The sequence below is a fragment of the Brachyhypopomus gauderio genome, unplaced genomic scaffold (genome assembly GCF_052324685.1).
Source record: "Brachyhypopomus gauderio isolate BG-103 unplaced genomic scaffold, BGAUD_0.2 sc65, whole genome shotgun sequence".
Taxonomy (NCBI): Eukaryota; Metazoa; Chordata; class Actinopteri; order Gymnotiformes; family Hypopomidae; genus Brachyhypopomus; species Brachyhypopomus gauderio.
Genome location: NW_027506886.1, coordinates 1,216,000 through 1,231,099, shown reverse-complemented (window position 1 = coordinate 1,231,099; position 15,100 = coordinate 1,216,000). Strand labels below are relative to the sequence as shown.

Here is a 15,100-nt window from a genome sequence, read left to right as displayed (position 1 = left end):
CCAAATTTTTTAAAATGTCACCTGATCCTAACTCTTTTATATAAGATCTTTGAGTAGACCATGTACAGTGGGCTCTACAAGTCTTTGGAACTAGTCACCTAAGACCAAATCTGCCAAACAAACAAGTTTTCTAGCTTGTGATTCCTTATGTGATTCCAGAGTTTAACATTATATTTTACTGAATTGCATGTATGCATTCATACTTCTGCCCAGGGGAAGTTAAGCCGTGACTTCTCAATAGGAGGAGATATTCTGTGAGAGTACAGCATTGAGACAGATATGTAAAGATCAGATATCTCAACCTTTAAGATAAAGAACATATTTGAAATAACCATGGCCTAAACCCAAGCAGGTCTGTTGCAAGATAGCTGAGTGGCAATTGCAAAAAACTGAAAAACAGAACTGGAAGTTCCAATGCACCGGTTTATTAAGTCCACCGTGAGGAGTGCACTCCAAGCCAGCTCTCTCTCTCTAATCACAGAGTTCTGCCTTTTACAAACCCATTAGCCCATTGGACTCAACCACCTACCGTAAGGTTTAAAATGCACAAGTTCTAATTACATTTTTCTATTTTAACTTAAGTCAAACATTTTATTATTTAGTCAATATTTTTATATGAATATAAAACATTTCATATTAAAACATTCATGCTGGAACCTTAACCCCTTTTCAGAACCATAAAAGCAGGTCCTCTCCCCCCGGCTCAAACATAGAAATGGAACATTCTACTTGTAACAACCTCCAGACTACATAACCCATCAACCCCCTGGGCTCAGGTCCTTTGACCTGTAAGAGGCTGAAAACATGCTGGGACAAACAGGTAAGTTGAACTAATTTTCAAAACCAGTGGGGAACCGTCAGGGCCCTCCTCAGAGGGCCTAAAATATTCTTAAAACATAAATATATGTAATATAATTTATCCAATTTTATTTTATCTACTTACAGTTTGACAATCGACATCTAAACAATTACAAAAATATAAGAAAATAATTTATTCACCTGTGTCTATTCAATCTGTGTTGGAAGGTGAAGGGTTATGAGGAAACAGTGCCAAATTGAAATGTAATGGCAAAAATGGAAATGCAATCCACAAAATGCATTGCTTTTCCATACAAACATGCAGAATACGTGCCAAAATGAAATGCAAAAGCACTATTACATTACATTTCAATGCATTTTATCTCTTTATTGAAAAACAATACACAAGAATTTGCATTCAAAACCAAAACGCTGAATTTATGCCAGAATTGAATATAATACAGCTCGAAATGTAATCACGGCACAGAGGTATTGCTTTTCACCGTACGGTATTTCAGACATAAATGTCTCCTTTAAATGTAATGATCACGAGATTGATTTAAACACTGATGTGCTGAAAACATGCCACAATGAAAAGTAAAAGCTCCAGTGTGTGTGGATTTGTATTTAAAGAAACGCTGAATTCACTTTGTTTAAATAGATAGATTAAACAAACGAGCATAGGAGCATACATTTAAGAGGTTAATGTTTCCCATACTGATTTTGTGAATGTAGAAAAAATAAAATAAAATAAATAAATAAAATAAAATAAATAAAAAATAAAAATTGATTTGATTTGTATTTAAAGAAAGAAACACTGAATTCATGCCAGAAGCCACCTTGCAATGCAATCGACTGAACGTCATTGTATTCCACTGTGTGTCTCTGCAAAGCTGTATTCGTGCCAGAATGAAATCTATTCACTGTCCAATAGGAACGCTCGCCTGAATTTGGGGCGGGGCTTAGACTCCAGTCAGAAGTAATCGCTCCTAGTTGGACTTGAAAGCAGCAGAAATGTCTTTTCACGACAGAATAAAAGAGGAAATAAACAGTCTAATTGGACAAATTGAGGCTGGTGCAGTTACAGACGACTACGTGCTTAACTTAATTAAGCTGAAGGTGCTGGACAATATTGAAAATGGACCTTGAAAGTGTCGTACATGTGCTTGAATTCCACCTTGTAAAGGTGGAGGAACACTGCAAACAGCGCTGAAGAGCGGAACGCAAACTCGACACAACACAGCGGAGCCCCGTATTTTCCAGATTATAAACCGCTACTTATTCCCTCACGCTTTGAACTATGCGACTTATAATGAGGTGTGGGTTTTCTGTAGATGTTTCTTCACCCACCAGGGGTGGAACAGAAAGTTAATCAGGTGGTAGAACAAAGTTGTAAATCAAAGAAGAAAGTGCTCATTTTCATTTAACACATGCAAGCAGCAGGCACGCTACAGATAAAAACGCTACAGATGATATTCCGGAGTTACAGTGATTTTAACTTAGTTCATTGAATACTCTAGTTTTGTCCTAACTAGATATTTAGACATAATACTGCTGTAATACTGCAAAGTCGTGGTCAGAGGTGAACTTCGTATATCCAGTGTGTATTTTATTTAAAATAATTAACACCCTTGAGCCAGTGTGGCTTTGGACATAGATAATTTCGTGCCGTTTGCTGTGATGGATAATTAAAGTCTAGCTCTTATTTATGCATAGAAACATAAATCGACAATATAATCTGTAGCGTTTTCATGCGCGGATAAACGAGTGGAGTCGGAATTCAATACAACACCGGCTGAAAGACCTTACAGGCATGAACTCTGAACTGTCAGGCACCATTCAGAAACTGATCAGATCAGTTAAATGTACAATGAGTCCCCGCTTAACGATGGGTTTAGAGACTGAAATGTCCGTCGTAAAGTAGCTTTCGTCGTTAAGCGTGACCATAGATTTAGGCTTTGATCATAAATACATTATAGAAAAAACTAACAATGTTCTCGTGCATACAGCGTGAGAAAGAGCAATCGTGTTGCCGAGATGGGCTACGGTGGATGCTGTGCTGCCTCAGCTTATCGTACACAACACTCCACTACAGTCCACTACACTCCACTACACTCCACAATCTTCACAGTTTGAGATTCTTTTGGTTACTTTATCGCAGCTCCTTATTCGGCGGCTGAAGTTGGTTCCTTATTCAAAAAGGTTGTGTTCACGATGCGTGTTTGCTGCGCACTTTGTTTAAAAGAGATAGATTAAACAAACGAGCATAGGAGCATACATTTAAGAGGTTATTGTTTCCCATACTGATTTTGTGAATGTAGAAAAAAAATAAAAATTTAATGAAAGCATTCTTTTTTTTAAATGGTTCCTATTTCAAGTCGTTCCAATTGTACGCGATTTGTACATGATGATTGAATTCTTCAGCATGTCTAACATAGGGAAACATATTCTTAGATTTGAAAACTAAAAACACAGAAATTCTGTTCTAGAACACAAATGAATTGGAAGAAGAAATACCAGCACACAACATGGCATATTATGGCTTTAATTAATTCAAAACACAATACTTGTACTTTTTACTTTCAGTACTTGAGTAATAAATTTTAGACTAAACTACTTGCAATACTTAAGTACAAAAAATGCTGGATACTTCTGTACTTCTACTTAAGTAAGGTTTTTAAAGAACACTTCAACTTCTACTCAAGTAAATTTTTTGATAGAGTACTTGTACTTTTACTCAAGTATGGGTCTCGAATACTTTATACAACACTGTGTGGGAGGCACCAAGGTTTTCATCTCTCCTGACCAGTGATGGCTTAGTTACCTTGAAAAAGTAATATGATTACTGATTACTCCTTTAAAAAGTAATTTAGTTACATTACATATTACTTGATTTTAAAAGTAAATAAAATCAAATCAAATATATTTGTATAGCGCTTTTCACAACATATGTTGTCACAAAGCGCTTTACAGGATTTACAAGGTTAACAATACTATGGGTCCAAATCCCTAATGAGCAAGCCAAAGGCGACAGTGGCAAGGAAAAACTCCCTAGATGGTGGGGAATAGGAAGAAACCTTGGGAGGACCAAGACTCAAAAGGGAACCCATCCTCCATTGGGCGGCCCGTTAACACACAAATTATACAAAAACAAATTATACAGACTAATACACAAGTTACAAATAAATCACACAATCAGGCTAAGTATAAGGTAACTAGAATGAACGTTCTGGGTGTTGATATTGTCAATGTAAATGTCTTATAATGAACGCCAGATTTTCATTCCGTGTCGGAGCGATGATACTGGAAGGCTCCAACTTCATTGTTACTCCCCAAGTGAACCTCGGAGAAGAAAGATATGTGATGTGGTAAATATGTAACAGATTATTCAAAGGCCAAACTAAACAGATAAGTCTTTAGTTGAGTTTTAAACACTGAGACTGTGTCTGAGTCCCGAATAAAGGCAGGAAGATTATTCCACAGTTGTGGAGCTTTAAAAGAAAAGGCTCTTCCACCTGCTGTGATCTTTTTGATCCTAGGAACAGTTAATAAGCCTGCATCCTGTGAACGAAGTGAACGTGCTGGATTGTAATGATCAATAAGTTCACTAAGATACTCTGGAGCTAAGCCATTGTGGTATATTAGTTGTATGTAAATTTTAGTCACGAGCAATCAGACATGACAACGCTGAACTCAACCGTACTCTTTAATCTTCAACCGTCAACTCCAACCGTTCACTTTCAAACGTCAACTCCATTCCTTAGTCTAGAGGCGCGAGCGCCCTCTGCTGGTATGTAAGTCATAAGTCTCAAGACACAACATTTTCCCCTTTTCTTTAAGAAATGTCTTCCCTTAAGAGTTAAATGAATTTAACTGATTAAAGTAACAAGTATAGATTAAGAAAAAAACATTGTATCCTTAAACACCTTAATTTGTAAACATTGTAAACACTGCAAGGTAATATACATGTCTGACCCTAGGTAAGTATCATTACAGTTAAGACATTGCATGAATCAGGTAAGTATTATTTACAGTTTAGACATTGCATGAATCAAGTAAGTATTATTACAGTTGACATTGCATGAATCAGGTAAGTATTATTTACAGTTTAGACATTGCATGAATCAAGTAAGTATTATTACAGTTAAGACATTGCATGAATCAAGTAAGTATTATTACACAATATTTTACTCCTTCACCTCACAAAGTCTGAAAGCCAGGCTGGTGGTTTACGAACCCTGAGGTTCCGCCTCGGACCTGGGTTTTGTGCTTGCACCTGTGTGCACTCAGGTAAGGTGAGATTGTCCATACAGTCTATATTATTCCTCTCTCTGGTGCACGCCAGAGCTTGCTTTGGAAAGTGAGCCAGCTTTGACGCATTCCATTTCCGGCCGTCACTCAGAAGGTAAGTACTAGGTCCAACCCTCCGAATGACTGTAAGAGGCTCTGTGAACTTAGATGAGCCTTTGTATACGTGCTCAGGTCTCCTGACACGTACTGTATCGTTCACCTGGAAGTTTGGCATTTTAGCTCCCCTTTTGTTGTCAGTGTATGTTTTGCTTTTAAGCTGTTTTCTTTTCACAGTCTCTTTGACTTGTGTGTGTTGTGCGGTGTTGTGTGACACAGGGAGAGTGTTGAGTTTGGTGCGCATTTTCCTGTGGCGCAGCAACTCGAATGGTGTAGCTCCAGTAGTGGCGTGTGGAGTGGCTCTGTATATCTGCAGGAAGTCTGTCACAGCTTGTTTCCAGGGCTTGAATATTTTGTCTGCGGTTTGTAAACATTCCTTCAGCACTCGATTGAATCTTTCGATGGCTCCATTTGCTCTTGGGTAGTAGACACTGGAGCGCAGATGTTTGACGTCTCTCTCTTTCAGGAAGTTGGCAAACTCATGGGAAGTGAACTGGCATCCGTTGTCAGAAACCAGGCAGGTAGGGTTCCCTTCACGACTGAAGACTGTTGCCAGGAAGGGTGTAATCACCTCTGTTGTGACTGAGGAGGTGAATGCTACTTCTGGCCACTTACTGTAGTAGTCAGTGAGAGTGATAGCGTAACGACAGTCCCATGTGGCACGTTCAAAATGACCTGTGATGTCAATGGCCACCTTTTCCCATGGTCCGTCAGGTAATTCCACTGGAGTAAGTGGTGTAGGCGCAGTTTTCACTGTCTTGTCATTGTACTGGCAGGGAACACAGGAAGCAATTTTGGACTCCACGAATTTGTCCATCTGTGGCCACCAATATAATTCACGCAATCTTTGCTTGGTGTGCACCACTCCCTGGTGCCCCTCGTGTGCCAAGTCGACCACTTTGGACCGAAGTGATGTTGGCACGATCAGGCGGTGAGTGCCTCGCATGATGAGTGAATCTTCCACGGCCAGCTCGTCTCTCGTGTTGAAGTATGCAGTCAGTTCAGGAGTCACGTTCTTTCTGCATTTCGGCCAGCCTTTCTGTATCTGCTGTCGTAGGAGAGTAAGCTCCGGGCAGGTTTCACATGCAGCTGTGAACTCGGGCAGAGACATGGCAGGTAAGCAGTCCCGGAAGACAGTAGCCACGACATCTGGTTCCAGGTCGGCGTCTTCAGTGACAGGCAACGGTAGGCGGGACAAGCAATCGGCAGTCACATTCTGTGTCCCAGGGCGGTAAGCAACGTCATATGAAAAGCAAAGCAGACGTGCCGACCACCGTGCCACACGCAGTCCAGCACGGCCTGTGCCCTTGGAAGTCAGCAAGGTTGTCAGGGCTTGGTGGTCTGTGCGGAGTGTGAAGTGATGTCCCCACAGATATGTTCTCCACCTTTCTACTGCCCAAACACATGCCAGAGCCTCTCGTTCCACAGTGGAGTACTTTCTTTCAGCAGGTGAGAGTGTGCGGGATGCAAATGCTACTACTCTCTCTGTGTTGTCTGCATGTAACTGGGTAAGTACACCCCCCAGCCCATAATCAGATGCATCAGTGGTGACGAATGTATGGAGTGAAGGGTCATAGAGGGCAAGTGCAGGGCTCTCAACTATCAGTCTCTTAATCTCAGTGAAACTGTGTTCGGCCTCAGCAGTCCAGTTAAACTGCTGTTCTGTAGACTCCCTAAGTGTGACCCGCAGTGGTTCAATTATAGTAGAAAAATCAGGGATGAATTTGCTGTACCATGATGCTAGGCCTAAGAAAGATCGTAAGGAGGGTATGTCATGTGGAGCAGGTGCATTGGGTATGGCTTTGATCTGATCTTGGTCTGGCTGCAGACCATCTTTGGAGATGGTGTGACCTAAGAAGCGTAAGGAAGTTTGGTTGAACTTACATTTCTGCATGTTCAGCTTCAGTCCAGCTTCATTGAGGGCATGGAGTACCCTGCGCAGATTGTTGTCGTGCTGCTGTTGAGCGGCCCCGTAACAGATCAAATCATCCAGGTAGGCCTGCACACCTGGAAGGCCAGTGAGTATGATCGACATCATTTTCTGGAAACACGATGGAGCAGAAGCAAGGCCAAAAGGAACACGGCAAAAACGAAAAAGTCCCTCGTGTGTGATGAAGGCAGTGATGTCACGGCTGTCTGGATGCAGCATCATCTGGTGGTAAGCAGAGGCCAGGTCAATGGTAGAGAACACCGTGGCTCCTCTCAGTTCAAAGAACAGCTCGTCCATGTGGGGCAGTGGGTAGCAGTCTGTGACGATGGCTTTGTTCGGCTCTCTGAGGTCCACGCACATCCGCAGCTTTCCTCCATCCTTTTTCTTGGTCACGACGATTGGGGAGACCCAGGGAGATGCATCGATGCGTTCGATAACGCCCTTTTCCTGTAAATTTTTCAGCTCATCAGACACAGCCTGTCTGACAGAGAATGGAAGCCGTCGGAGTCGTTGTTGCACTGGCACAGCCCCTGGTTTGAGTTGGATTTTGTGCACAAACCCCTTTGCGCAACCTATCTCCTGTACGTGCATTGCAGGTGAAGCAGGTGTATGTGTAGCAGCAGAAAAGCTTCCAGGGTGAGTTGAGACAACCTTGGTGCCCGTAATGCGCAGGTGGAGTGCGGCCACTAGATCAAGTCCCAGCAGAGCAGTGCCTGTTTTTACTACAATGAATGTGCCTGAGGTAGAACGCCCATCATGTGTAACTGTGGCTTCCATGCAGCCTGTCACAGGGATCCTTTCCTTCGAATATGTGAACAGGTTCACTGTAGACTCCTGTAGTTTGTAGGTGGGGAAATGGGTCTGGTATAAGCACTCAGGAATGATTGAAACTGAAGAGCCCGTATCTACAATCAGCTCTATGTCGTGAGAGTGTCCCTCTGTGTCAACCTGGACCGTGCACAGAATCTTGTCTCGGGCAGCAGCCGTATCGGTCATGTAGAGCACCGTCATTTCGTTCATAACCACCTCGCGTACATGGCGTTGAGCAGATCGGCACACTTTAGAAAAATGTCCCACTTTCCCACATGAGTTACATGTGGATTTGGTAGCAGGGCATGAATGGTTGTTTGCAAGATGGCTAGTAGACCCACAGCGGTAGCAGGAGCGGCCATCCGCCCTCGGCTGGGCAGCTGCAGCTGCAGGAGTGTTCGCACCATTACTGTTAGTTCTGTGCCCTTTGTTGTTTTGGCGGTTATTTTTCGGCTGCCTGTGTATAGCTCTAACTGACGCAGAGGTATTAGCGTTAGCATGTGGCATATAGCCTGTAGCACCGCCGTCCGACAGCACACCAGCATTCCGTAGTCCACTTTCAACTTGTAAAGCTAAGGTGAGAGCTTTCTCTAAAGTGAGGTCAGATTCAAGTAACAGTCTATCTCTGATGCGGGTGTTGGCAACTCGCTCGATAAACTGGTCACGAAGCATTTGGTCTTCCATTGTGCAGAACTCACATTGGGAAGCTAACTCTCGCAGTGCGGCCACATACTGGTTAATCGACTCATCAGGTCGCTGTGCTCTCTGGCGGAATTTATGACGTTCCGCAATCACATTTACTTTAGGCACAAAGTGTTGTTTCAAAGCATCAACTGCGGATTCATAAGTAGTACCTGTAGTCGGCAATGAATAGAAGATACGTTGTCCCTCTGTCCCTAGTGCATGTAGAAGAACGGCGCGCTTTCGCGCCTCTGGCCAGTCGTCCCCCGTAGCGCCCATTTTCATCCATATTTGTAAGGGAATTGCAGGCTCACCAGGGCAAGGCAGGAACGGAGCAGGTAAGGGTACATTAACTGACATCCTCGTCGCCAAAAATGTGGTATATTAGTTGTATGTAAATTTTAGTCACGAGCAATCAGACAGGACAACGCTGAACTCAACCGTACTCTTTAATCTTCAACCGTCAACTCCAACCATTTTCATCCATATTTGTAAGGGAATTGCAGGCTCACCAGGGCAAGGCAGGAACGGAGCAGGTAAGGGTACATTAACTGACATCCTCGTCGCCAAAAATGTGGTATATTAGTTGTATGTAAATTTTAGTCACGAGCAATCAGACAGGACAACGCTGAACTCAACCGTACTCTTTAATCTTCAACCGTCAACTCCAACCGTTCACTTTCAAACGTCAACTCCATTCCTTAGTCTAGAGGCGCGAGCGCCCTCTGCTGGTATGTAAGTCATAAGTCTCAAGACACAACAGCCATGCAGTGTTTTATATGTTAATAAAAGTATTTTATAGTCAATACAGAATCTAACTGGCAGCCAGTGTAATGACGATAGTATGGGACTAATGTGATCAATTTTTTTAGTTTTCATTAAAACTCGCGCTGCTGCGTTCTGAACAAGCTGGAGTTTGTTTATCGATTTACCAGAACATCCAGCTAGAAGACTATTGCAATAATCTAGGCGAGAGGATATGAATGCATGGATTAGCTTTTCCGCATCACTAGTATTTAATATATTTCAAATTTTAGCAATGTTGCGTAAGTGAAAGAATGCTACCCTAGTTATATTATTAATGTGTGTATCGAACGAGAGATCTGGGTCTATTGTGACACCTAAGTTCTTTACCTCTGCGCTGGGGGTTATAGTAAAGGAATGTAGATTCAATGCTACACTACGTAGCCTATCTTGTCTCTCGCTGCCCTAGACCCAACTATTATTAGCTCTGTTTTATCTGGATTTAGTGCTAGAAAGTTACACGCCATCCAATGTTTTATCTCTTCTACACACTTCTCGATTTTACTGTTTACACCTAAATCATCTGATTTAGCCGATAAATATAGTTGGGTGTCGTCTGCGTAGGAGTGGAAACTGATGTCGTGCTTATGCATAATCTCGCCTAAGGGTATGTAAAGTGTAAATAGAAGTGGTCCTAGGACTGTCCCTTGTGGGACACCATATTTAACCTGAACAGATTTAGATGTTTTATTATTAACACTTACACATTGGAAGCGGTCGGTCAGATATGATCTAAACCAGGAGAGTGCAACTCCTTTAATACCTACTGTGTTTTCTAGTCGATCCAGCAAAATGTTGTGGTCTACAGTATCAAAAGCTGCACTAAGATCTAAGAAACGAGATGAGCCCATTATCTGACGATATCAGTAAATCATTCACTACCCTGAGTAAAGCTGTTTCAGTGCTGTGGTTCGGTCTAAATCCTGATTGGAACTTTTCATGGATACTATTTGATTGAAGATAATGGTTTAACTGATTGTAAACTGCTTTTTCTAGAATTTTAGAACAACTACGTAACTACGTTAGATTACAAGTTACTTTACTTTTAGCAGCAAAATGAGTTTTTCCAATACTCACTTTATTGGAAATGCATTTTTAACAGTAACAATGTATCTTCTGACATTTAAATAATATATCTCCTAATTGTGTTGCTGCATGGTATTATTTGTAGATTTGTAAACGTAATACAAGCGAACGATTCAGACAGCTGTTGTGAAACGAAATACAATTTCAAGCATTTTTAAGTAGGCTACGTTATCCAAAATTCCAGCACTTTTCAAACCTGGGACACAAAGCAACATTAAAATTCGTCAGGTAAATGTTCCATCCCGTTTTTGATGGGTGTTTCTTTATACTACCACATACGGAGGACACTGCACAGAATGACGTGAAGGCGTTCGTAGTATAGCGCTACGGTCAGACGCAAAAGTAGAACTGAGCCAAGAAAGCAAAAATATATATTTTTACTAGGGGAAATAAAAATAGTAATGCAGTTATTTGGATAAATAACTTTAATCTGATTACTGGACTGGAAATAGTAACGCGTTATATTACTCGTTACTGAAAAAAGTGGTAAGATTAGAGTAACGTGTTACTGACATTACTGCTCCTGACATATTTAAAGCTCTTGGGACAAAGTCAAAATGCATTTCCTGCTCAACAATGCAAGACATCTTCCATGTCGAGTTAACTCCTGTGTTGAAATGGTTGAGTCTGAGGACCAGCCTGGAAGGACAGCATATTTAAGGGACTCTACCCAAAGTGTCCATGTCATTCAGAGCAGAAGTACTGTATGTTCTACTCCATATTCATTAAAGGGTCATGTTGCTTTGTACCACAGTTCTCTCGTTATTCTGTTTAGAAGGACAAGTGACATGGAAATCTTTATATTTATATTGCAAGGCTGAAGAAACAAAAATGCCTCAAGTGTAGTCATAATCTTATGTATTCTATAAACTGCTTATTTTACATTTCAGTAATGGAGCTTATTTATTAAAAAATGACTTACCTTTGAGAAACAATTACATATCTAGCTGCCTTGTAGCAGGCCATAAAAACCTCCACAAACAGCAACAAAAAAACTCTCCAATTTTAGTCAACCTGCTGGATGGAATCTCAGAAGGAACTTGGAACATCTCTCGAGCTGACAAGGCCTCAAGTAACTTGGAAGAGTCAACCAGCCAGAGTATAAGCAGCTGCATTTTCCATACACAGTCACTCAGCTTTGACTCCGATATCACAAATAAGTACATAAGTATGTATGTGTAGAGCCACCATTTTAAGGCAAACGATGTGCTGGCTAGTAGAAGTGTTATGCCAGGGGTCATGCAAATAAATATTTTGAAAAGCCACACAATTACATTTTAAAAATTGATCTCGCATTTCACATTTATTTACATTATAAATATAACTAATTTAACAAATGAAATTGTTGTGTGAATCTTGTGTCTGTAATTCTTGCACATTATTGCAGAATAGAAACAATTGAGTTGTTCGAGTCATTTGTGTATCGTCCAGCTAATTGTAGCTTCTCAGATAAACCAGTCGATGTGGCTGGAATTTCTCTCGACACAGTGGACACTCTGTCTGCAAGTAAAAAAGCAAAACAAAAAAAAAATTTCAAGTTCCTTGTCACCTTTGAAAACTTGCAAAGTCGTTGATATGTCAAGTACATTTTTACACTTATAAACCAAAATGAAAGGTAGCAAATTTAAAGAAAAACGAATCTTTTCCAGTAACTACTCAGTAACTATACTAAAATTAACACGAAAGATATGTGCACTAGCACTTTTTTTCTTCTTTGCAACTGTATTACAATAATCAGTGTAATAATCGTGACTAACCTTTGTGTTACACCATTCTGTGATACATTCCCAACAGAAGAGATGGCCACAGGGGGTTGTGGTGGAGTGTCTCCGCTCTTCCAAGCACAGGATACAACGAGGTGCTCTAGAGGACAGGGACCGGGAGACCTGCGGGCTGAGCAAAGACACAAACACAGTCTCTCTTTAAAACATCAAAACTCATTATAATTATTAGTCATGATTGTTGACAGATTCAGGAAATGTGCCAAGTTGTCGGCTTGCAAGGAGGCTAGAGTGATGTATAATGGCATAATTAAATATGATACTTTTGCCAGGAAGGTAATAAGGTTATTTATTGCTATTTATTGCAGAAAGAAGCAAAATAAAAGTCCTTTTCCTAGCCTCAAAGATCTTCACAAATATAACACACCCCATTACAACTCAGTAAGCAACAGTGTGGCTCCACATTTTTAAAACAACCCTTGCTCTTTGTGCTGTTTGTTGATGTTAGGTCTGGGTATGGTCCCACCTTGTGGGAAGGTTCCTATGCTGTTTCCACTCATGCCTGGCACGCTGTCTCTGTCTCAGGTTGTTACACTGCAGTGTCAGAGTGATAACCAGCTGGAGGAGAGAGACTGCCCCTAAAAGCCGGTAGCCGGTACGGATGGTTTTATCATCCCCTGCCATTCCTTGCACTCTGAGCTGGAAATAAAAGAGGATGTTTTCATAAATAAACACCAAACAATCATGTTTTAAGAAACTAAATGTATAATAGCGTATAATTGTATAATAGCATTACAGAAACTTTTTTTATATGAGCTGTTATTATGACGTTATTACAATTAAGTGTATGAGTCAATAATAATAAGATAACAGGAATTATGGCAGTAATAGGTGCATTTTCTTGTGTGCAAATCTTCCACAATTGGTTACTTATGACCCTCCTAAGGGCCATAATGGAAAACAAAGTTTAACTTACATAGCTGATGCCTGTGGTCCTTTTGGCCAAGTGATAAAAGACACCACTAATATAGAACAGTGCCACGTGCACCCTGTGTAAGATGGTGACTCCCTGGTGCGCTGCGAAGACCACAGGTTTTAGAGACTTCTTCTGTTGCTCACTCAGCATTCTAACAGATCTCTGTATCCATGCCTTCACGTAAGACATTGGGCTCCAGGTTAATGCTGCTTCTCGCTGAGCATTCTGGTCGGCCTGATCCTCTGTTTCCAGCTCGTTTTCAACGCAGACCAGAAGCTTGTCCAGGAGGTAAGGTAAGAAGGTGTGGAACAAGATCAGGACGCCTCTCCGTGTTCGGGACGGAATCCTACGATTGGTGGGGTCAACTTGGACAACGCTGACATATTCCTCTCCTAAAGTCTGATATCCTGCGCAGAAATGAACATGAGCATACTGTTTACGAACTTACAAACGTGTTTTAGTCCTTTGTCAAAAAAGTTAAATAAATGTCGTACCTGAGAGAGTTGTTAGTATATAGTATGTAAGGTCTGATAACAACTCGATTTCTTTTCGCCACTGAATCCATCGCTTGGAGCCTGGTGAGAAATGTGATTTATAGCCAAGTTCAACGAATGCATTTTGTCTTTTAGCTAACGACACTGCCACAAAACGTCAGTGACGTTTCCAGTAGACGTACGTACCAGCAACAGTTTGGAAAACGTCGTTGGTGTGATTTCTCAGACTGGTTTGGTAGTACTCATCCTTCTGAGAGCAGCGAATCAGCTGCGCTTGGTTGGCTTGAAGAAGCGGCATTATGGCCAGAGCTTTAGTAAAAATGGGAACCTTTGACACTGGTCGGTTATGTCGACATATGTGGATGTGAAAACGTGCTGGTTAACTAATTAAGTAACCGCATGTGTCACTGAGCCTGTGAGCAAACGTGCTCCTGCTGAGGGACAAGTTCAGTATACCTGTACTAGCTAGCTACGTCACCACAAAACACTGAAAACGCTGACTGAGAATAAGCTACTAAAATGAATATAATTTAGATTCACATAGGTACGTCTGTATAATTGTAGTATCTACATATTTTCAGTAAATTTGAACGTTTCTCTACACTACTGTACATAAATATCTAGCTGGCTACACAACAGTTCGTGTGCGAAGACCGAAGTCCCGCTACTAACACTTCCGCGTTGGTCACGTGTTTCCCGCGAGGGTTTCTATTCGTCGGCTCTATCAGTCACAATATCTGGATGTATTCAGTTAATACAGCCTGTCTTTAAAGTGTCGTGCTGTACTTTATTATCTTGTTTATTATCATGTGTATGTTTATGTAGCTACTTGCGGTGTTTTGCTTTGCATCCTTAATCCCACACTGTGCTCTTCACTATAAAGTGCACAACGAGATTGAGGCCAGGTGCTCAATCAAACTTTTTTGATAAGAAAATGTCCGATGTTTTGGTAAATAATAATCTTATGGTGAATTCATTTCCGGTATTTATTTGCTTGCCTTGAAAACAAGTTTTCTAACCGCCTGTGTTCAATTTTTTTTTCTGAAACGTTTACTGAAATTGATCCTTACGTGGTCAATAGGTTGCGTCTCCTTCACTGGTCTGTAGGTGTCCTTGAAGCCTACGGGCCAAATAATCTGCTTTATTTCTCATTTGATGCAGCGGTGTCATTAAAATACAACAACAAATTAGGGAAATTTACGTTCTATAGCTGATTTAAAACGTCCGCAGACTGTGTGTGTGGGAGGAGGTTGGGAGTGGGCGCAGGACTTGCTTGATTAAAGACTCGAAGAAATGTATTTACTCACTATGTCGGTCAGGGAAGTGTGGGCAGTGTTTACACATGAGGAGGAGCTCTCAAATTGAGAGATACTTGTAACTTCTTGCAGGCTGG

The 15,100-nt window shown here is 41.3% G+C and overlaps 1 protein-coding gene across 1 annotated transcript; it reads right to left on the bottom strand.

Annotated features, from left to right (window-relative positions):
* Window positions 1–11,057: 11,057 nt before the first annotated feature.
* On the bottom strand, window positions 11,058–14,400 carry pex10 (peroxisomal biogenesis factor 10). Its single transcript, XM_076989093.1, has 6 exons — window positions 13,894–14,400; window positions 13,708–13,788; window positions 13,214–13,620; window positions 12,764–12,936; window positions 12,274–12,409; window positions 11,058–12,016 (listed from the first exon to the last, which is right to left on the bottom strand). The coding sequence occupies exons 1-6, from the start codon at window positions 14,003–14,005 to the stop codon at window positions 11,948–11,950; spliced, it is 978 nt and encodes a 325-aa protein (XP_076845208.1). The 5' UTR covers window positions 14,006–14,400; the 3' UTR covers window positions 11,058–11,947.
* Window positions 14,401–15,100: the final 700 nt, after the last annotated feature.